Source organism: Dendrobium catenatum, unplaced genomic scaffold (genome assembly GCF_001605985.2).
Source record: "Dendrobium catenatum unplaced genomic scaffold, ASM160598v2 original_scaffold_161204, whole genome shotgun sequence".
In the NCBI taxonomy this organism is placed as follows: Eukaryota; Viridiplantae; Streptophyta; class Magnoliopsida; order Asparagales; family Orchidaceae; genus Dendrobium; species Dendrobium catenatum.
The window spans coordinates 383,500-408,252 of NW_021479630.1; the positions used below are offsets into that span (position 1 = coordinate 383,500).

The following is a 24,753-nucleotide window of genomic DNA, read 5'->3' on the forward strand; positions in this document are numbered from 1 at the left end:
TATAGTACGAATGAGTTGAGAATAAGTTGGAGCTAATTTGAGTTTGGCCTGCCTCCCAATGGCATGCATAAACAGGAGCATGAGCTTTGGTTGAAATGAGCACTTTCCCCGCGGAATTTCAGTATTCCGGCTAATTTTTTCCCTGCCGGTATAAGACGCGTATGAAACAAATTCCGTCGGGATTTTTTTAGCTAGATATTATTTATGACTGCTTTTCAACTGTTTTTCATTTTGGATGTGGTGGTGATCGGAGCGGCGGCTTTCAAAGAATAGCCATCAGAGATTTTCGACGACATTGCCGGTGGTTTGACCGCCGGTAATTTCCATCATATGGGCCACCGAAAAACCATCGGAGATTTTTGGTGGCATTACCGGGTGTTTGACCAGGGAGATGAGGCTCAAGGCCGACGTCAGCTATGGCAGAAGGTTGGTTGGAGCTATAGGCGACGAGCAAGCGGGGTCTCAGCTTTCTCTGGGACAGAAGGAAGGAGACGCGTTGAAATGAGGAAGAAAGAATGGGTCAGGCGAAATAGGGCTTATCCCGGCGGAATTTCTGGCGGCTTACTTGAAACCCGTGGTTAATCCGTCGGTAATGGTGTCCAACTTACATATAACCAATGGATTTTCTTGTGGCTCTGGGACCGCCAGAATTTTCGACAATCAACCCGTCGATATAACCATTGGTTAACATTGGCAATCAATCCATAGGCTTGATAAGGTTGACTTACGAATTCGATAGGGAATCAAATTCGAGCCTAGTCAACTTAACAATATCAAAATAGTATTCATACAAACATCATTTTTTTGATTTAAAATGAGTTTTTAATTATTGAATTTATTTTAAAATAATTACAAATATATTATTAATTAATTAATTTAAATTTATATTATATTCATTTAATAATTTAAAACTCATTTTGATCATATGTTTGACTTATTCTTTTTGCTATCAACTTGTCATAATTTTCTATTTAATTTAAGAATAAGCCATTCACTTAGCAACGATGAATTAGATATTAGTGCAGGCGTTAATCACAACCTTTTTCACATCTTTCACAATATATTTTTTTATTTAAAAAGTATTTATTTTTGTCTTTATTGCTTAGATACAAAATATGCATTATTGTTTGAATGGCTCCCTAAAAATAAAATTAAGGGTTCGTTAAAGACAATTTTTTTCTGTTTTTTTTAAATAATGTTTTAATATAAAAACTTTAGTTTGAAAAAATTGTTTTAAAAAGCAGTAAGAAAGCTATTCCAAACAAAACCTAAATATATATGATGTAATAATAGGGTTCATTTACCCCTAAAACATAAATTTTTTTTTTTAATCATTTTTTTTATTTTCTTCATTTTTTAGATTTAGGTTGATTTATATTTTTGAATGTTTTAAAAAGATTATTTAATTGGATCTAACATATTTCATAAATAAAGTTTAATGATAGAATTTTTATAAAAAAATGACAAATATTTAATAAAATTTTAATAAAAAATAAATTTTTAGCTTTTAGTAAATTACATAAAAAATAATTGAAAATTAAATTAATGATAAAAAAATACTAATCTATACTATGCTCCATTTCATTACCTATATGAGGAATTTAATTTATGAAGGTAAATTTAAATTGACCCACCCTAAAAATCCACAAGAAATTTAAAATACTAAAAATTTAAAAAAAAATTATTAGTCATATAATATAACTTTGCTACATTTGTGGCAGTCCTTTGAAGGTTGTGGAGCAATATCCACCTCAAGCTAAAGTTTTTAAATGGAAGTGTTGGAGAATGATTGTGTTAGTGATGCAATTATACAAAGATTATTTATCACAAGATAAGCTATGTATGGTTAATTATTTCAAATTGATGTGATGGTTGCTTTTGTTGAAAATTAAAAAAAGAAAATCATATGGGAATATCATATCAAAATAAATTTAAAAATTGTTAACTTTATTTTAAAATTAATGTTTTGTATGGAAATTTTATATAGAAAAAATATCAAAATAAATTAAGTAATTTTTAATTTTATCATAATATAATGAGGGATTTATATGTGTTGCACTTAAGACTTTCTCATTTATATGTTTAACATATAAATTTTATTTAAACATATAAATTTTATTTTGAGTTTTTCCTATCCTTTGTAGTTCTTCTAAACTTTCTCATATTTGTTTGGGCATTTTTTTTTTTTTTTAATATTTGTTTGGGCTTTCTTTTGTATGTTTTTCCTTCTTTTTGAGACCATTTGGGTGTAGCTCCTCATTTTATTTCATACGTTTGAGATGTATACATGAGCTTCTATCCTATTGAAACTATTTCTTCAGGTAATGCTTTGATTTTCTCCAAAATATTTGTATTTGTTATTATTATTATTAAATAACCATTATGTGTGAAATCTGATTGTCTAGATCAATTAGGTTGTTATATTGCCTCGGACCTCAAGTTTTTCATGCTCACTGGAGGCTGCGAGGGGTTTACCCCAGCATGGGTTTGAGTGATTTGCACACGATTTTTTTTTTTTTTGTACAATGCCCTGGCGTGGTGTACCCGAGCGCCCTGACGCTATGTACTCAAGTGTCCTGGCATTGTGTTCTGAGCGTCCCGGTGTTGAATATGAGCAGAGCGCCGCAATGGCATAGATACAGCGTTGTAGCAGATGAAGACAGAGGTTCAAACGCTGCAGCGCTTCAAACTGGCACCGTAGAACTGAGAGACGGACAGGACGGTTTTATATCTCATTTTTCTGAAGGGTTGAGACCTTTGGGGTGATTTTATTTGGCTTTCTCTTGTATTTTGGTAGGTTAGACATTAAGAATTGTGCATGTGAGAAGAGAAACAAGGAGAGAGTGAAAGAGAGAAGAGAGATATACTTATTCCTCCCAATTTTCACAGTGGATTTCTTAATGTGGTGTGGCTCCTTAGTTTTTTCTCTATTTTGAATTTTTTTCACGGTAAATTATGATGTCCTTTATTTTTCCGTTGATTTTACTTTCTTACTTGTTTTGATCATTGTGGTGTTTACTCCTACTCGCGCAACAATAACTTCTCCTTAAAGTAGTACAAAACTGGAAAAAAAAAAAACCCTAATAGTAAACCTAAGGTTTCTTTTGAGTACCTGTCTTACTTTTTAGATCACAATTATAATTTTTATTTTACCTCTGTTATTTCGCTATTTTAAAAGTTTTTATGTTAGAAAAATATTTTCTATAACTATTTTTAAATTTTGATTTCTCTATAACAGTAACAAAGTTATTCCAAACTAAACCTCAATTTAAAGATTTTTTTTTTTTTTTTTTTTTTAAACTTTTTTTTTTTTTTTTTTTTTGAAACTCTAAACTTTGTCTGCATCCTCCTTGATAGCTGCCAAGTTGAAGATTCTAGATTAAGAAAACACAATAATTCAAATTGTCCTTCTCACCAGTGGGCAACAGCAGATCAATGTTCAGAAAAAAGATTCTTCCTCTACACATTTTTTTTCGCCAAGTCAAACAAGCCAAAAAAAATAAGAACCGAATGGTCCATTCTGCATAAGAACTATACAGAACAGAAAGAGCTGCCTACTGCTGATTCCTTCCTCATAATGGGGGCCAGAGAAGAATAAAGCTGCTTACTGTTGCATAGAGAAACAGCCACACGATGCACGATTTTCAGAAAAATGGGAACTTTGCTTGATTTTCTTCTTCTGAGCTTGATCTGTAGCTTTTAAAATCTGCTGTGAGTGATGGAGCTGAGCAGAAGCTCTCCACTCCTCAGCTTTCCGATGAACAATGGCCATTCTGTTCATCAGCTTCTCTTCTAAGTTTGATCTCATCTTCTGAATCTTCACCTGCATGACAGTAAGCCAAAACCAAAAACATTCGAATAAAACCTTGAAGAGAATATGAAATTTAGTTCTTTTAGGACTCAAAGAGGAAAAACACATATCCAAATCAATTTTTTTAAGGCAGTAGGTGAAAGCTTCAATGCAGAGTAGTTATAACATCAAGCACATAACAAATTAGCAATCCTCCAACAGCTTTCTTTCTGTTTTCTGAAGCAATTTTCTGGTACCAAAAAAATTAGTTTAAAAAAATGTACAAAAAAACTGTTTTAAGAAGCAGTAAGAAAACCGTCCTAAATGAAACTTTAAGAAGCACTACTAAGCTTCGTTTGAGACAGTTTTTTCATTGCTTTCTAAAACAACTTTTTAATACAAAAAATTCTAATTTAAGAAATTTTTTAACTAAAATACTATTTAGAAAGCATTAAGAAAGCTGCCCAAACAAATCTTTAATAAAGAACCATTAAAATTAGTTGGCTTTTTCAAGGAACTAATCCTAACCTTAGGTACTATAGGGAGAGGGTAGCTATTGGTACTAGCATGTGCTTGCAAGATATAAAATGACCTATGCTAGGACTAAAAAAGTTTCTAATAGGTTAGAATAATCTAATGTTGTCATTTTCATTTGATTTATTTGTAGATTCTTCTTTTTCTGTTTGAGTTACATCTTCAATTGTATTTTTTGATAGCTCTTTTCATTTATCTCCTATAGCATACTTTTTATATATTGAGCTATGGCTCTCAATTTTCCACACAAAAAAAAAGATTAATATATCATCATGTTTAACAAAATTACATCAAAAATAAATTACATGCATAATATATGCTATTCATCGAAGCCACGAACACTTACGCTTTGTTTGAGACGTCTTTTTTATTGCTTCTTAAAGCAGCTTTCTAGTAAAAAAACTTAATTTTTGTATTAGAAAGCTGCTTTAAGAAGCTATAAAAAAATCATCCCAAACGAAGCCTTAGATGGACCAAAATTCTCAACCAACTGATCTAAATATTGATGGCAGGCCTCTATAATCTTCGAAAATTACAATCAGAGAAGTGCTTCAAATTGATCACAAGTAAAGCGATAGGGTTCACGTAGGGTAACTTAGAAAATTAAGAGATCGCTGCCTACAATCTATTAGTATTATTCTTATATATTTTCTTGGACAGAGAAGAATCTCTTATTATTTTTAACAAGGAAAGTGCTTATATGTAAAGACTATAGTATATTTATTCGCCACATGATGCTTAAGCATAGAGAATGGTAGCAGGTTAGTAAAGTTATGAAAAGCTTGGCAGGACACGAAGTAGGTGTGACTACAGTCAAAATATTGAAGACAGAATGGATGAGTGTGATGGGCTACAAAGGACAAAAGAAAACAAGCTCTCTCTCTCTCTCTCTCAGAGTTCAAATTTGAAACCAAAAATATTTTATAGTGATAAGGAGAACATGATCGTAGAACAGGAAACAAGTTCTGCCATAATAGCAGAAAAAAAAAAGCCAGATCATTGAAGAACATCCTCTGAACGACACCGTCTCTTAAGTGGGTCCCAATAAGTGCGGGTCAGGAGGTTATGTAAGAGTGGTGTCTCTTCTAGGTCAACCGAGGGATTAATTATGCCGCCAAACACCTCACAAGCTGAGGTGGCAGCGGATAGATACCCCCGTTCCCAAAAATAATACATACTCTGAACTCTTATGTTTATCAAACCAAAAACATAAAAGAATAGAACCATGGAAGCCAAACAATTTGCAATGTGATTTGCACATGCCAAGTGGCATGCGGTGAGAATGTGTTGTTGGCTTAATGTACAAAATAGTATTAAGGACTGGACCTGATATTTCATTGAAGAGACATCCACTTGTGCTAGCCAACAAAGGAATTAGATTGCCAGGGAGTTTGGATCACTTTAATGTTAAGTATCTTAAGTAGAGACTGATACACAATTTCCAAATCACCAATGAGATCAAAGGGTTCCATGGGAGAATAATCTTCACTAAATTTAGGCTTCGTTTGGGATAACTTTTTTGTTGCTTTATAAAACTACTTTTTAGTACAAAATTTTCTAATTCAAAAAATTTTTGTACTTGAAAGACTTTTTAGAAAGCAGTAAAGAAACTGTCTCAAACTTAGCCTTAGTCTTTGATCAATTCTCTATGAAAGTTAAAGAAAAAAACATTTTGATATATTTTCCCATAACATTTTTTAAATTAAAATGAAATATAAGCTATTATTAATACATGTAATTTTGAAAAAAATAGATATGTAAATAGAAGGAACTTAAATTACCTCAAGTTTTCTAGATTGTGCTTCTGCCTTGGCTGTTTGAAGATTCACCCATGCCTGGATCTTTGCTTCTTCTCTTTGATACCTGTAAAGTACCAGAATTGCATAACAAGAAATGACTAATCATGTATAAAAGCAACAAGTTATCACTAAGGCTTTGTTTGGGACGGCTCTCTTACTGTTTCTTAAAGCAGCTTTTTAGTACCAAAATTTATTTTTTTGTACAAGAAAGCTGCTTTAAGAAGCAGTAAAAAAGCCGTCCCAAACAAAACCTAAATTTCATTTCAGTAACTCACCTGATACAGCTCTTGGTCCTCTCATCATCTTCCCAGAAAGAAGATCTGTGTTCTGCAATGCTCTTCCTTCCATCAGTCACCTCAGAATGTCTTAAACTTTTTGATACCTCTTCCTCCTCTTCTTCTCTTGATCCCCAATAAGAGACTAAAGAATCATACTGAGCACTAAGCTCAAGCTTAGCAAAATGGCGATCCTTGAGCTCAGAAATATCAATTCTGGAGCTGGAAGCCACCAAAGGCCCGGATCTGTCAGCTGGAGTATTGTGCCTAGCTGGAGAAGAGCTCTTCATGGGAGTGTGGCATCTTGAACTTTTAGAGCTTCCAAGAGGAGTCATTTCGGTCCCAACATCTCGACGATGAACCTCAGTAACTTCTTCAGTTGCACAATTTTCCATTGTTTTGCAATAAGAGTCTCTCAACAAAAATTCCTCAGTAGCTTGGTCCGAGTATCGAAAATTCAACAAAACAGGTTGTTTTATATCTGTGAATGTATCTGCAATGCGTTTCAGCACCAATATATTATGAGAGGGGTATTCATGACAGAGAAGCAACTAGTAGATAACTGAGTCATCAAAATATGTTAATTTCAAACAGTATTTTATTTATTTGTCTATATATAAACCAAGAGAGGATGAGAGAAGCAGATGTAAACCACTTGCACGTATTACAAAAGTTAGTGTCTAGCTATATTTGCATTAGAACTGTTTAAACTGCAACATAAGAGCAGTAACCATTACCAACCAGTGGTTTGAGCACAAACTTTCCCGACCTGAATCATATAAAACGTTATCATAAATGGCATACACAGGAGTGGATCCGGAATTAATTTTCACGTGGGGCAAACTTATACATAAAAGTGTAGAGTTTTTTTTTTATATAAATATCTTTACAACCAAAATTTGTTTCGAGTGTGTTGCCTCTCGACCACTATTTGTTCATTGTTGTACGTTTCGCAAATAAGTCGGGGGTCCAAGGGGCAGCACCTCCTGGCAGGGTTCGATTTGACCGGTTAGGTCGCATGGTCAAAGGGCAGCACCCTTACGGGGGTTTGCCTATGGAACAAATTCTGGTTGTAATGATATTTTTGAATTTCTTTACTATTTCTCTTTGTATTTGGTTTATCGTTCCCTAACAATAACATCTCTACACAATGTGTTTAATTATGTTGGAGAAATTGCCTAAAGACCATAGTATTTTAGAACTTTTAGGGGGGAGGAGAATTGCCTAAAAACGTTATAATAAAGACTAAAAAATACATAGAGGGGGACAAATTGCCCCCCCGGCCTTAATGCGGATCCACCCATGGGCATACACAAAGGATAGACTGATGCAGGAGCAAAAGAGGCATACCTCCAGCATTAAAACTCCAGCAAACAATGGTGTCAGAGAAAATATAGATTTATTCAACTTGTCCCGTTATTACATACAGGTTGGTCAGGGTGGAGAATGATTTACTGATCTTGTCCCCTTGTCACATAAAGGTTGTTTTCTTGAGTCAATCTTGAGACCACCAGATCAATGTAGGATGTCAAGACTCAAAAAAATGGGTATAGATGATGATGAAGACAACTGAATTAAACATACAGTGGTTAAAGATAGAGGTGAAATGAGTTCACTAAATTCTCAAGAAAAAAAAAAAGGTATGTGCAAGAAAAAGAGAGAATGTAGGTTGCAATGTATCTGTTGGAGAACTGGTTTACAAAGAATCTAATTGAACCCCTATGAACAGAAAAAACAACAATTTATAGAAAGAAATTACTTAGAAAATCCTGTTGAGAAAATTCTGTTGAAATTTCATATGGTCAAAGGGCGTCTAACAATAGACATTTTATTGGTTGGGACTAAGACTTCGTTTGAGACGGCTTTCTTTCTGCTTCTTAAAGTAGCATTTTAATACAAAATTAAAAAATTTTGTACTAAAAATCTGTTTTAAGAAGCAGAAAGAAACCCATCCCAAACGAAGTCTAAAGTTGGACATATAAAGTTCACAACATAGCGCAATTACAAGAAAGCGCATAGGTTGAACTTGTTTTAGCAAGTTGTTTTGGGGCCTTGGGGGACAGTTATAACTAATGTTGGCTCCAATTATGAAAACTACATACATGTTCTGGATTGAGGGCGAGTACCCTCGACCAGTTCTGTCAATTACTTTAGGGGAGTTTAAGAGTTCCATGGGAGAATAATCTTGGTTATTGGATGACTTCATAGGCCTCTAAGACAAGTTCAACAACATGGTATTAAGTACTAAATTAGAAATAACTCTTAGGCGACTTGTCTGAGACAAACTTTTGGGCAACAAGAGGCTTTGACCAACTTTATAATGGACGAATTCTAAGTTGCAAGTAATTAAAATCAGTTCACAATTAATGGCTTCTTGGACCATGTTCAAGTCCTCATTATGACTTCATTAACCTAACTCACTTGAATATGAGTGTGCAAATTATTCATTATTTCAATTGTTAATGAGACTATATAACAGAAGAAAGATGGATAAACCTTCTTTAGTAAGCAAAGGGCAAACTTTTAAGAAATTCCAACCTTTGAGAAGAATTTCCGATGAGAAGCCATGAAAATCTTCATTAGAGACGAGACCTACACCAGGGCCATCAACTCCTGAAACTGGAGCCTTGTTGACTATGGCTTCACTAATCCTGAGCTTCTCTTCAAAAGACTCAAAAGCGTCAGCTTTACGCTGAAGAGCTAAATGTTGCCTGGAAAGCTTTGTCATTTCAGAAAGTTTGCTCTCATGTGCTGGTGATTCATGGCACGAACTACTCATTAACCATTTCTCCGCATCTTCCCACTTTGAAGGAATGCTTTTCCTTGAGAAATTTCCAACACTAAACTTGAAGACTGGTCTTCCAGGAGTTGAAGGAGTTTCCAGTCTCTTCTGCAAGCCTGGAGAGCTCAGTCCTTCCTTCCTTCTCTGACCAGAGGGCTCAAGGAGGCACCTTTTGATATTGCTTCCCTTCACATTCATTACTGAAAATGTTTTGACAAAGTCTGAAAGTCTCCCTTAAGTTTTTCTTGCACAATGGATAATTGAAAACTTCTGAAAATCAGTTCCCAATGCTGCGTATTTGAAGCTTCAATCAGCACCTAATGCTGATTTCTAAAAGCCGAAAGAAAAGAAAAAAAAACCTGAGGTAAATGAAGTGATATTAATGAAAAGCAATCAACAGGCGAGGAAAAGAGAGAACTTTCGACCTCTTTGTGACTTGGAGAACAGACTCTTGCAGATATATAGGGTATTTGACAACCATAGGAGATAGGCTTGAAAGATTACTGAGTTGGAGCTCGAAGAATCCCTAGCCTCTTCTCCATGGTTTCTTGGATTACACATCCGCTTATAGTAAAAGAACTAGTTTATCTTCCCACTCTCCTTCCAGCTCTTTAATTTCTCCCTGAGAAATTGGCAGGCTTCACGAGAGGAAGCAGAGCTGATTTGTGACCAACTGACCTTGACTTGGATGTTATACTGGGAATATCCTTTTGTGGAATGCAAAGAGAAAGGACCCTTGGAAGGTTGATGGATATGGCATCTCTCTCTCTCTCTCTGAGTTGATGAAGAACAGGAGAAAGGTGATATAGGACTGAAAGGCAAGAAATTGAAAAGGCAGCTTTGAAAGTGATCGGAAAACCAGCGCTGCAAATGAAAATTTTAAATTTTTAACGAATCTTTCTATACTATGATCCTCCCATGAATGGTAATGTCACACAATCTTCAGTTTTTTTTTTTTCTATTTTTTTAACTTCGAATGAATTTAAGCGTTAATTTGCTCATATCTCAATATTAAAATTATGAAATTTATGATTTTCATGATTTTTATTTTGCAACATGTTTTAGATATATAGAACATTAAAAAGACAAACTTTTGACTATAAATTATTATTTAAGTTAAGAAAAAAGTTGGATTAGGATAAGGCAGAACAATTAGCCATCATTAATCAATTAACTATTACATTATATTAATCTCAAAATAAATTTAATAAATATTAAATTATATTTGATTACATTGGAATAAGAAGACTTACTTTTGTTCTTTAAATTATATATTATTATGCATTGTTGTGTATCAGATATTTGAAAAATATTTTTATATAAACGAGCTTCAATACAGAGGAAATGTATTATATATAAGTAAGCTTCAAATTCAAAATCTCTTAAGACTCGTTTGTGACAGCTTTCTTATTGCTTCTTAAAATAATTTTGTAGTACAAAATTTTAATTTTTTAACTAAAAAATCACTTTAAAAAGCAATTAAAAACCCATGTCAAATGAAATCATAGTTGATCGCAAAAACTTCCAACAGTTTAGTTTGAGACAACTTTTTTATTGCTTCTTAAAGCAGTTTTTTAGTAAGAAAACTTACTAAAAAAGCAGCTTTAAGATTCAATAAAAAAGTCATCCCAAATGAAATCTAAGATAGATTAATTATTCTGTGCGGACGCCGAACGCTGTCTGGAAATCAACAAGAATGTGTCATGTCACCCCTTCACTCGGTACCACATCTTAGTACTGCTCGGTATTGCACGATATCGCTGATATGGAGCATTATGATTAATCTTCAAATAATATTTTGCATCCTAAATCTGCACATAATCAAATGAAACCTAAGATGAGCTGCATTTGTATTGTATAAGTAGATATATAGATATAATTTTATATGCAACGATCCCATGAGAACTTATGTTCCTAAAATTGAAGAAGCGGCCAGGATGCTGCCACTTGGCAAGGTAAGGTTACCTCAGTCAGAAAATTATGGGTTTTTGTGCTCGGTTGTTTGACCAGATTAATTCTCTTTTGACTCCATCGTGGCCGCACATCTTGTCGTGGATAACAGCCAGAGCCAGGCGAAGAAATCTTCATTCTGCTATTAAGACAGATAAAGCTTTATAAACCTTACTGCTGAAATATTACTCAATTCCAGCATTCATAAAATTTAAAAAAATATATCATAATCTTAAATTCTAAAATAAGTAGTTAAATATTGATACGGCATCAAAAAATCATCTTGATCGGGCACGAATCTCGAGGCAAAAGTTAGTTGGAAATTTCAAAAATTAATTTCGGGAGCATATGAACTCCGATTTCAGCGAGCTTACAGTCAAACTGAGCGTCTCGGAAATACGAACCCAACGACACCAAGATTAACCCAATCCGAGCCCAAATGAGTCCGAATCAAGGATTCAAAGCACTGTTGGAAAGTTCAAACCGCAATTTGAGTTACCAAACGGTCTCGGATTTTAACGAGCTTATACTCGAATCGAACGGCTCGACGAGACGAATCCAACGAGCCAAGATCATCGAATTCCGACATCAATTAAGGCCTTCAAATGTCCAACGAACTGTACATGATCAAAGGATTCGATATTCGGCCGCTCCATTCAAACCACTCCTAATTCGCCCTTGATCTCACGCCTATTTACGGGCTATGCCACTCCAGGAAAATTATAAATAGAGCCCTCATTCTACACCAAAGGGACTCAAGTGGAGAGAGAAGGAAGAAGAAGAAGGAGAAGGAGAAAGGGGAATAGAGATTCCTCACCTTCCTCGACACCGCCGCCGGAGCTCTTCCTGTCGCTGAAGACGCCGGAACTCTGTCGGATTTTCAAAAAAAAACGCCAGGAATGTTCGCAAGAATTTTGTAAACTCCTTGGGAGAAACAAATTGTATTCGGATTATCTCAATTTGTGGGACGAATCCGTCATTTGTAATCTACAAAATCACTAGTGAAACTTTACAACTGGGCGAGGCCCCATTGTTTTTTCCCTTTTGGGGTTTTCCACGTAAAAACCTTGGTGTTCACTTTCTCTTTTCTGTTTGTGTGTGAAATACTCGTGCAACGCTAGGACGCAAATTTACAAACTCTACCGCCGCGTATATTCTCGCGCGCAACAAATATATTATTTAAAATTATTTAAAATATATAAAGCTAGCCAATATTAAAAAAAAAATTGAAGTATTTTTTAGCCTAATGTTCATAATTAAACTCTTCAAATAGATGAAAAACTTGGAAAAAATGTTGAGTCTAAATAGAAAATTTGCAATTTCAAGAAATTATATTCTTTTTTTTATTTGAGATGTGTGCATGATAAATAATTTTAGTTGTCAATTTGTCAATATATTTGGAACAAGATTTTGATAAAATTGAGCATCTAATTCAATAGGAAATGGAATTCAAAATTATGAAACTCACAAATTTTAAAGTACCTGCAAAAAAAAAAAACTTTGCCTTCCAATCCGAGAGAAGAGAAGCAATTTTGTTAGTAAGAAGATTGAAATCAAATATACAAAGCTTTTTGTGGGAGATGGGAAGTCCAAGGGAACATTGAGAGCATTAAATATCTCCACAATTAAAGGGGATTGTTGTGGACATATCATGATAGAGCTTTTAGCATTGTTGATTTTTAACTCATAATAGGAAGAGAATTCAACAAGAATTTCATTGAGAGAAGTGGCATTTTGCATGATGGCTTTATCAAAAATCAACAAGTCATCAGCAAAAAGCAAGTGAGTATAATTTCTGTTCTTGATATTTATCCTGTTAAGACAATGAGAGGTTGAGGCAAACTGTAATATAGAAGAAAGGACATTCATAGCAAAACAGAATAGAATATGGGAAACTGGACATCCCTGCTTAAGACACAAGCTAGAAGAGAAGAATCAATCAAACCCACCATTTAAGCATATAGAGAAATGAACTTTAGTGATGCAGACTTTAATCCAAGAAATGAAAATCAAAGAAATACCTTTTCTTTCAAGTCTATTTAAAACAAATTCCCTCGAGATGATGTCAAAAGCATTGAAGATGTTTAGCTTGACACATAAATATTTAGGAACAGCCCTGACTTTAAATTTCTTAAGCGTTTCATAATTCATAATAATATCATCAGTGGAGCTCCCATCCTAAATTAATCTAGATTGGGAAGGATAAATCAAGCTATTCAAATAAGCTATAGCCTATTTGAAATGATTTTAGCTACGATTTTTTAAGAAGAATTGCAAAGAAATATTGATCTAAAATCCATCACATTCTTAGCATGACGAAGTTTAGGAATTAAGACAATAGCAGTAGCTCTAGCCCTTGCAGAAAGACATTCTGATTGAAAGAAGAACTTTATAGCCTTGCAACAAAGGCCCCCAAATAAAATCCAAGCGTTCTTGAAAAATTCAAAGATGAACCCATCAGGTCCAAGAGCTCAGTTATTAGACCGATCAACTGAGAAGCCAAATGCGGCTGAAGTAATTAGCCCAGGTCTGTAGCTCAAATGCCAAAAGCAGAATTTACTGAATAAACCATAATTATAAATCATAATTATTACAGAATCTATTGAATAAATCATAATTATTACCCAAAAGCCATAATAGTCCTTATAATTTGTCTTCCAACAGATCTACTTTTGGCATCCGAAATTCAAAATATAAGATCTTTTATTATATCATGAACAGCAAAAGCCTTTATATCAAATCCCTTCAAATAGCCTACTTCTGTCAACATTCAAATAAAGAACAAAGAGTTGACATGATAGAAAGCTCATAGATTTTGTTCTTTAAATAGTCATCTTTTTTTCCTAAAAAAAAATAGCCATCCTTTGCCTCATAATTGCCACCCAAGTAGCCTGCAAACAATCATTGCACCATAGAAGTGTTCAAAAACACCAAAGTGATTCATATTTTACTCTTACCTTTCAAAGAAATTATTCTATAGGGACATCGGACTGGAGAACCATTCGACTACTCTTGGTACTGAGCACAGGATCGGATCAGTACCGAGCTCAATACTAAACACGATATATTTTTGAAGTGACCTGACATATTTTTATTAATCTCCATATCATCGGGACTCCGCACCTAATAATTTGCCAACCTTTAAAAAAAAATACATCTTTCAAGAATAAATGGCAAGGAAACATGGAAAACAGGGAGAAAGTAATCAAACTGGTCCCAAGAAACAGTAGTAGTATTCTGATATGGTGAGGGCCTTTACTCTGCAAAATTAATGCAGTACTGACACAATGCTAAGCTAGCAACAGCGCACTCAAAACCAAGCCAGCACTAATTGAAGAAAATATGAGAATTAAATTGTACATCCTACAAACCCACAGTTGTCCAAAAGTCTGACATTCTCTACGAACAACAAACCCATTAAACTAAATAAATGCCCACCCTCTTTCATCCACAGTTCTCAGTTAGTAATTTCCCATCTTCTTCCTGCAGGAATTCAACGTATAGAATAACAATGACACAATGTGATAGCTAATCATAAAGATACGAAAATTCCATTTTAAAAAAAGGTCACAATCAGGTAGTGCAATTTGATAACACTTGGAAAAAATCAAAATACATGTGGTCGCCGCTGCTTCTCCCCATCAATTTAGGCATCGTTTGGGACGGCTTTCTTCCTGCTTCTTAAAGTGGCTTTCTTAATACTAAAAAAAACAGCTTTAAAAAGCAGGAAGAAAGCCGTCCCAAACAAAACCTTAGAAGAGTGGGAATCAAACTTCTAGATTTTGTAGGCTTTCTCAAAACTGATGAAAAGATTGGAGGTACGTGAAGAAGCTATAGCAACCGGATAACAGGCTCGGAATAGATATGCTTGCACAAATTGCGGTGTCATGATAATGGAGATAGAGGTATTCTGATCAGTCCTTGACATCTGTAACACCTTCTGAAGAGATCTGGAATCGTGCTTCAGCTTCAGCTAAGCATGGAGAACTTATCACCTTACAAATGCGTTCTTCTCCCCTTCCCTTGCGAAGAGCAAGTCTGCAACAAAAGCCAAATCCAACAAAAACATATCAAGCTATAGAAGATATTTGTGTCAGGGGTAAGGGTAAGACTTAGAAATATTTTAAAAAAAAAAGTTCTAACCTTGTCGTAGAAGAATGTGCCATTATATTTCCACCAATAGGCTTTATCTGTGGGCCTGCAAAGAGAGCTGATCCATCTACTTGTGCAACAACTTGATTGGTGATGACCACAGCAACGCCAAACTGAATCAAGAATTAAAGTGATAGCAATGAATCAATAGGAGTCTGTAAATTCAAAACTTTAAAATGTATTTTTGACAGTAGTGAATCCTAAAAATTGCTTTACAAGAAGAAGCGCATGCAAAGTTCATTATTCCAGCATTCAACACCAGAGGTTCTGGTTGATGAAAGGATGGAGGAATAAAGAACTGAAGGAAAAAAAAAAAAGTAATAAAACAGAAACAAAAGCACCCCAAGCAAGAAGTAGATTGAAAATGAAATTAATGTTCAAAATCAGTTTAAAGTTAGAATGAAATTAGTTGCATATGAACGGCAAGAGGTTTCATCAAACGAAGATAGCATTTTGGTCTAGACTACCTCATCTGCTATCTTTTGAAGGCTCCTGAGGAACTTTGCCAAGTGCATCTGCCTTGCAGATAATTCTCCCCTTCCGGAGAAATCTGTCCTGTAAAGAGCTGTAGCACTGTCCACTACCATCAGGGCAAACCTACAAAGGAATCGAGTTCCCAGCAGATCATATAAAGCCATCGCAAACCTTTTTTTAAAAGACATTCAAATCATTATAAAGAGAATGGTGCTGATACAAGAGCATTAGTTAAATAAAAACAGTTTTTTTTTGTAGAAGGAATCTCAAAGGCATCGAGGAAACTTAATGATATTAGGTCCATATCTAGGAGGGTTTTACAAAAATGCAATTTAAGGTATGAGTTAGGTCATTGTGCAAATATATTAGGTCCATATCTAGGAGGGTTTTACAAAAATGCAAACCCTTGTGAGCCTTTAGTTGGTCAAACAAAGGCGATAGGGTGGTCAAAAAATAAAAGCGCTACATTATTATAGGTCGAATCCCATATGAAGTGTACACATCAAAATTTATGCAACATTTAAATTACCTATCATCTCTTTTTTTTAATTCAGGGAGGGTAAACACTTTGACATTTTTACTCATTTAACCAACCCTTGATGAAGCTGCATTGAACATTATCTAACTTCTGGTTGGACTTCCTTTTTGAGTGGCAATAACTATGAAGTATCACTTAAATATGCACCTTTTTGCACATACGGGTTATTAATGCATACAACTTTGTTACCTTTATTCCTAGGTTCTTGTAGTCATGGCAAGATACATTACTATGCTCTGGTTCATTCGTTCCTTATCAAGCACTCCAGGGGCATAGCGTTAAGCAGGATTGTTAAACTTGAATTTTGGAGTCCGGTAACTATATTGATTCTTAGTAATATTTGCTAAATGGTTATAAACATTTGCTCTCATGGCTTATTTGGATCAAATTTCTACTTCAAAAGGTTACAAAATTGATTATAAGCTTGTGGATTTTATTTGTTATAAACCAAATTATAGTTGAGCCCATTTGAACGTAGCAGGGAAGCGTCCAAGGGTTGTAAACAGACCTAGCAATTTCTTCATAGAACTACCATTGAGAAAAATATATCTTTGTACAATAAATGAGGTCTCACTTGCCCATCGAAGATCAAAAATACAGAATTTTAACAAAGCCTTAGGAAGTTTAAATAAACATGCCTGGTTTCAACCATCATTGAAGCTGCTTCCAGCAAGAGCCTTGACTGATGATCAGTATTATACGCTCTAGCATAGGCTACATTTTCCAGAACATCAGCACCGTTCAATCCAAACCTGTAAACAAATGATATTTTCATGAATTCAACAAAAAGGGTTTTATTAAAGTGTATAAATTATTTTGGTGCGAATTACTAACACCTGTCAGCAATATCAAGGAGTCTTTGTGGCCTGAATGTGCCCTCTGCATCAATATACATAGCCTTACCTTCACCACCACCTTGATCCAATGGAAGCTAAGATTACATAAAACAACAGGAACACTTTTTAGAAACATACATGGAGCAAATATTTCCGGTAAATATAATCATGATCCAAGTGGTAAAACAATAAGTTCTAAAATGGACAACACAAATAAAATAATTTTACTATATGCTAGACTAGATAGAACAGCACGCATGCATGACAGTAAATAGGATCGAGCGATAATTCAAAAAATTAAGGCTTTGTTTGGGACGACTTTCTTGCTGCTTCTTAAAACAGCTTTCTAGTACAAATATTTTAATTTTTATACTGAAAAGCTGTTTTAAAAAGTAGTGAAAAAACAGTCCCAAATGAAGCCTAAAAAGTTGATTGGCAGTATAGAATGAAAACATGAATTACAAAGTGCCAACTTTATTGAATCATATTTATAGTATTCATCCAAAAAGTGTGGACCGAACCAAAACAATTAGGACAAAAACATCAAAATAACTTGTGCTAGCAATGAAGGAAAAATTTTGTATGAAGATATCTTGATCAAATCTTTGATCGGGGTAGAACTCTTGATACGTCATCATGAAATTATCTTGATCGGGCATGAATCTCGAGGCAAAAACCAACCCGGGAACTTCAAAAATTAAATCTGGAAGCACCTGAACTCCGATTTCAGCGAGCTTATAGTTAAACTGAGCGTCTCAGAAATACGAACCCAACAACACCAAATTCAACTCATTCCGAGCCCAAATGAGCCGAAATCAAGCACCCAAAGTGCCGTTGGAAAGCTCGTACCACAATTTGAGTTACCAAACGGTCTCCGATTTTAACAAGCTTATAGTCGAATCGAGTGGCTTGACGAGACGAATCCAACAAGCCCAAGATCGCCGAATTCCGACATCACTAAGGCCTTCAAATGTTCAACGAACAGTGCACGATCAAAGGATTCAATATTAGCCGTCCATTCGACCACTCTCTATTTGCCACTGATCTCACACCTATTTACAAGCCACGCCACTCCAAAAAAATTATAAATAGAGCCCTCATTCCTCATAAAAGGGGACTCAAGCAAGAAGAAGAGAACGAGGAGAATCAGCTCCTCCTCGACAACCGCCGGAGTTCTGCCCGAACTCTAAATGACGCCAGAATTCTGCCTGACTTCCACGGGACGCTAGAATTCTGCCCAACTTCCACGCGATGCTGAAATTCTTTCCAATTAACGACAGAGTTCTCTCCTGACGCCGAAACTTCGCCTAAGTGATGCCAGAGTTCTCCTCGGCCACCAACGGACGTCGGACTTCTACCCGACATCGGACCTTCACTCTTCGCCAAGTTTCTACCCGACGCCGGACTTCTACCGATTATCGGACTTTCGCTGGACGTATATCCGAAGATGGATTTCTTTCCATTGTTGGACTTCTACGCCATCCTTCTGACCTTCATCGTTAGACACAGTCTTTCCAGCCTCCGTCGCAAGACAACGGTCTTTCTGACCTCCGTCGCCAGCCGACTACGGTCCTCCTGACTTATGTCGTCCGCAGGCTACAGCCTTTCTAACCTCCGTCACCAGACTATGGTCCTCCCAACCAAACGAACACGTCAATAGTGATTCTTTGTATTCTCATAATGTAATGTACTATATAAGATGTACATCAAGATAAGGCATTCTCCCAAGGAAGTGTCTCATTTGTAATCAATTGCAATATTAGTGGATTCATTCAAACTGGGCTAGGCCCCGTGGTTTTTCCCCCTTTTTAGGGGTTTTCCACGTAAAAATATTGGTGTCTCATGTGAATACTGCACACTCTCTCTTACTGATTGCGTGTCGGATTTTCGTACAACGCTAAGACATTAATTTTATATCTCTTTACCGCCACATATATTCTAGCCCGCAACAGTTTGGCGCCGTTTGTGGGAACATGGTTCCCGACTGGGGGGGCAACTTTTGCTCTAATCTCAAAATATCACTCTTATCAACTTTCTGACATCAGTCATTGTTGCATCAGATGTGGACTTGGGGGCAACTTTGACCTCAATTCTGGTCAAATAGATCCTCCGATGCTTTCTATATCAAGATGATATTTCAGGAAAATCCTAGTGATAGCAATGATACTTCCAATCAATTACAAGCTTTATACAGTCCCTTGCTGGACTTCTACTCCTTGGGAAAGGTCTTAATCTCGACCTTAAAAAGATAATAATGGTCTAAAGATAGACCATTCTTTACCTTTGATTCGGGATACACGCGACACTCGCCCCCTCCCAATCAAGGTAAAATCGATCCCAGGAGGATCTGATTCGCCTCTTCCACACAGGTTAACGTCGTCGAGCAAAGTCTCCGACATACAACCTCGGATAGGTCTCACATCCTTGGTGGATTCTCTCGACCTCTTTCACACAGGTTAACGTCATCGAGCAAAGGCTCCGACATACAACCTCTTTTTTGTCTCACATCCTTGGTGGATTCTCTCGACCTCTTCCACACAGGTTAACGTCGTTGAGCAAGACTCCGACATACAATCTCGGATAGGTCTTACATCCTTGGTGGATTCTCTCGACCTCTTCCATACAAGTTAACGTCGACGATCAAAGGCTCCGACATACAATCTCGGATAGGTCACACATTCTTGGTGGATTCTCTCGACCTCTTCCATACAGGTTAAAGTCGTCGAGCAGAGGCTCCGACATACAACCTCGGATAGGTCTCACATCCTTGGTGGATTCTCTCGACCTCTTCCGTATAGGTTAACGTTATCGAGCAGGGCTCTGACATATAATCTCGTATAGGTCTCACGTCATTGGTGGATTCTCTCGACCTCTTTCATAGTGGTCGAGCAGTGCTCTAAGTGAACAACATTATCTCTATAAAGATTCCATGAAAGCGGGTGATTGATAAAATCATCCCTCATATAAAGACCTTAGTAGTCTAAAATACACTCACAAAAATATGGGGGGCAATATATCAAAGCATGCCTTAAAGATGCAATCACAATTCAGAATGCTCCGAAGGACAAGTTCTCAACTCCTTATTCAGTATCAATGGAGTTACATAGATATATATATTCATATATACATTTCTTCTCACTAGAAGTTGAAAGGAAAAAAACACATTGGCATTATTCGTACAAGTTAGAATCATTGAATAACAGACAACTTCAAAACAATCAAATATCCTTAGTGGATTTAGTGACTTCTTCTCTGCTGCACATTTAAGCATCTCATACAACTTCTTCTTCAAAGAAAAGGATATCTGATGTCCGCGCTTTTCAACATGGATACATATTGCCTTAGCAAAATACGACTGTACACTTGCCATCATCGGACATTCGTCTAATATTTGTCGGCAGTCCTTTACTTTAGTCATCATTGGATTGTCGCTCGATTGTTACTTGCAATGCATCTTCGAACTCCCTCCCTCAACTCTCCACTATATCGTTGACTGCTAACGAACTTTAATTTGGTCATCTATCGACGATGAACTTCTTCTCGAACAGCATCGAAATTCTCCCAGTCTACTCGTCACTTCTAGTTCTCCTCCTGGACACTTTTACCGTCAAATCATCCTCGCGTACAAGCAGCAATTGATCCTCTTCTATCAAGGGTTATCTATTAAGAAGATAGCTTCTCATCGTAACTTCTTCTGCACAAATGAGGGGCACTGGAGCTTAATAGGGGAATGCCGCCTATCTCCGAAAGTGAAATGTCTCCAATGCAAGAAGAAAAGCACAAGCGAAGAACAAAGAGGAAAAAATTCTCTTTCTACACAAAAGAGGGGCACTGAAGCTTGATAGAGAAATGCCACCTTTCTCGGACAATGGAATGCCTCTAATGTAAGTAAAAGATTAGAGAAGAAGAAAAGGAACAACTGCAAAAATTCTAACTTCTACACATGGAGAGGGGCCCTGAATTTTAATAGGGAATACCGCCTACAACAAACAGGGGAATGCCTCAACTGCAAGAAAGTTAGAATGAGGGAGAAAGAAAGAAAAGGAGGAGAAAGTCTCCAACTTCTGTACGAGAGGAGGGGCGCTGAGTCGAGTAGGGAAAATCACCTACTCAAAAACAGCGGAAAACCTCGACTGTCAGAAAGCAGAGAGGGAAAAAAAGAAGAAAAGAAGAGATCTCCAACCTCTACACAAGAAGAGAGGCGCTGAAGTGAGTAGAGAAAGTTTCCCACTCAAAAATAGCGGAATGTCTCAACTGTCAGAAAGTCAGAGGGGAGAAGAAAGAAGAAAAGAAGATATCTCCAACTTCTGCGCAAGAAGAGGGGCACTAGATTGAGTAGGGAAAGTTTTCCACTCAAAAACAGCGAAAAGCCTCAACTGTCAGAGAGCCAGAGGGAGAAGAAGAGAATAGGTAATTTTATTAAGGGCCTTAGTGGACTATTTATAGTTTTTTGGAGGAAGAGAGAAATTTCTAGAAGTTACTGAATTTTCAAAAAAAAATCGGAATTTTCTGGAATTTGTTGAATTTTTTTAATTTTTTCAGATTTTTTACAATTTTTGTGGGCCCCACCATTTAAAAAATTTTTAAAATGGCTAACCGCCGGCCAAAACCGCGGCAGTTAGCCGCAGAACCGCGAGGGTCGCGTCTCGGGTGTGGAAGAGGTCGACAGGCGGCGGCCGGCCGGTCGGCCTGCCGATTCGGCCGCCTACTCATGTTCGGGCCCAATTTTCGACTAGGACGGTCCAAATCCGACATTTTTGGGGTCCCCGGACACGTTTTTTGACATTCTGAACTCAATTATGCAACTTTTGGAGCTCAACGAGGCCTCTATGATCATATTTGGGAAAATACTTAATGTTCGGAACACAATTTTTGCATTTCGACCAATACAAATTATCGAAGCATATATTTTTGGACTCCTGAAGCTTCGACGTCCGAAAATAGGGGGGCAACTGATACGTCATCATGATCCCTATTTGCCCCTGATCTCACACATATTTACAAGCCACGCCACTTCAGAAAAACTATAAATAGAGCCCTTATTCCTCATAAGATGGGACTCAAGCAAGAAGAAGAGAAGAAGAAGAGAAGGAGGAGAATCAGCTCCTCCTCGACCACCGCCGGAATTCCGCACGAACTCCAAATGACGCCAGAATTCTGCCCGACTTCCACGGGATGCTAGAATTATGCCCAACTTCCACGGGATGCTGAAATTCTTTCCAATTAACGACAGAGTTCTCTCATGATGCCGAAACTTCGCCTAAGTGATGCCGGAGTTCTCCACGGACACCAACAGACGTCGGACTTCTACCAGACGTCGGACCTTCACTCTTCGCCAAGTTTCTACCCGACGCCGGACTTCTACCGGTTATCGGACTTTCGCTGGACGTATATCAGAAGATGGATTTCTTTCCATTGTTGGACTTCTATGCCATCCTTCTGACCTTCATCGTCAGACACAGTCCTTCCAGCCTCCATCGCAAGACAACGGTCCTTCCGACCTCCGTCGCCAGCCGACTATGGTCCTCCTAACTTATGTCGTCCGCAGGCTACAGCCTTTTTGACCTCCGTCACCAGACTATGGTCCTCCCGACCAAACGAACACGTCAATAGTGATTCTTTGTATTCTCATAATGTAATGTACTCTATAAGATGTACATCAAGATAAGGCCTTCTCCCAAGGAAGGACCTCATTTGTAATCAACTGCAATACTAGTGAATTCATTCAAACTGGGCTAGGCCCCGTGGTTTTTCCCCCTTTTTAGGGGTTTTCCACGTAAAAATATTGGTGTCTCATGTGAATGCTACACACTCTGTCTTATCTGATTGCGTGCCGGATTTTCGTACAACGCTAAGACATTAATTTTATATTTCTCTACCGCCGCATATATTCTAGCCCGCAACAACTCTAAATCATTTAATTTATTTTAAGGAGAGTGCAATATAAATTTAATTAATTTTACATGCATTGCACTTATTCTTAAAGCAAATTTCGAAAAATAAATAAGATTGAAATAAAAAATCGTAGAAATGAACCATTATAATCTGTATCAAGTATTTAAGATGATACCTGACAAGTTACACAAAGAGTATGACATAGCTGAGTCTTTCCACAGCGAAATTCACCATATAACTCGGTGATCGAGCCGGTTTCAATCCCACCTGCACAAATTTTAACCCTATAAAGTAAAAAAGTAAAATATTGCATCTACTAAAAGAAGTAGAGCGGCACATTAAAACTATCTACAAAATGAATATAAACATATCTAAACAGCCCAATTACCATCCAATATCTTATCAAGTTCCTTTGACCCAGATGTGATTTGAATGATTTCAAGCCGCTGAGCATGAAGCTGGCTAGCACTTGTGAATCCTAAAGGAACAAGCTTTGAAGCTGACAGCAAAATTTAAATGCCCAATTTTAAAAAGTAGATCATAAATAATAAGTATAAGAATATTATTATATCTATATCAGATGGAAGCTCACAAGAAAATATGAGCACTGAAAGGTATGGCTTACCTGCTTCAATAATTTTATCAACTTTTGCCTCACTAATTCCTTTAATTTGCAAGAGTTCTTTCCTTGGTGAATATGCAATAGCTTCCACCGTGCAGAGACCAGCATCTCTGAGCTTTTTAATGTCAATTGCAGCTATCCCAGATACCTTGTACAAGAAAATAGTTGAGCTAGAATAAAAAGGCAAGTCAAGCTCTTATTACTCCAGGATAAATGAAGGATGTATGCATGCAATGTTACTCCTACATTCTATAAAGGATGTTTACTTGATTCTGCCAAATTACAATAAAGGTAACTTTAATCATTGCTCTCAGGTTCGACCTTAAAATATCTCATCTATAACAATCATCTCAAATACTATTACAACAACGCAAGTTTGGAAATGAAATATTTTCAGCGAATTTCAATTTCCTATGGCCATCATAACAGGAGCACTTTCCACAACATATTTATGTAAATTAAAAATCTTCAACAGTCAATATACACAGATTGATATCTTTCTTACACGAAGAATCAGCCTTTTCTCAGAATTTTCCCTAGCTCTCAAATCACAAAGAACTTAATGAAACTCTCTTATGCAAAAAAATAAACATTTCTTCTATTTTAAGAATTTGAAAAAGGACTACTGGTAATTACTCGTAACTTAAATACTGTGAACCAATGATGAAACTTGATTGTGCCACATCAGCACCAGTAATCTCTACCTTTGCACAATAGCAACAGTTTTTATAAGCTATAATCTTCCATACGCACAACTCTGATCAAGTTTGTTTAAACTTTAAACTTATCAATAGTAATTATTTTAGTTATTATGTCAGAAGAATTTTCTTCCTTATGAACTTTCAGCAACTAAATTGTGCCACCAGCAATAATCTCTCTAATGAAATGAAACTGTTAGACCGGTCCAGCCGGTCCAGGCGGGACCGGTTCACGGGCGCGAACAGGAGGGATCTCCGCCTCCTGCGGAGATCGGGCGGGCCGACAGCTCAAACAGAGCGTTTTAGGAAGAATTTTTTGGGGGTTTCAGAGAGAAATTTGAATGTAGGGACTGTTTAGGGAATTCCTTTTGATTTGTATGCATTAAATAGTTGATTTTGCTAGGGTTT

The 24,753-nt window shown here is 36.5% G+C and overlaps 1 protein-coding gene and 1 pseudogene across 2 annotated transcripts in view; both read right to left on the reverse strand.

Moving 5' to 3' along the window:
* Positions 1-3,440: 3,440 nt before the first annotated feature.
* LOC110092968 lies at positions 3,441-9,457 on the reverse strand (annotated as a pseudogene).
* Positions 9,458-14,659: 5,202 nt separating this feature from the next.
* LOC110092955 (DNA repair protein RAD51 homolog) overlaps positions 14,660-24,753 on the reverse strand; it is a 16,454-nt gene continuing 6,360 nt past the window's right edge. Inside the window, exons 2-9 of one of the 2 annotated variants that reach the window (XM_020817671.2) lie at positions 23,651-23,817; positions 23,414-23,524; positions 23,201-23,292; positions 17,131-17,225; positions 16,933-17,046; positions 15,750-15,879; positions 15,274-15,395; positions 14,660-15,168 (exon numbers count right to left, since the gene is read on the reverse strand). In XM_020817671.2, coding sequence (XP_020673330.1) covers positions 15,045-15,168; positions 15,274-15,395; positions 15,750-15,879; positions 16,933-17,046; positions 17,131-17,225; positions 23,201-23,292; positions 23,414-23,524; positions 23,651-23,817 — 955 coding nt within the window. In that variant the 3' untranslated portion in view covers positions 14,660-15,044. The remainder of the gene's footprint in view (positions 15,169-15,273; positions 15,396-15,749; positions 15,880-16,932; positions 17,047-17,130; positions 17,226-23,200; positions 23,293-23,413; positions 23,525-23,650; positions 23,818-24,753) is intronic. The other variant, XM_020817670.2, reaches the window with a different exon arrangement.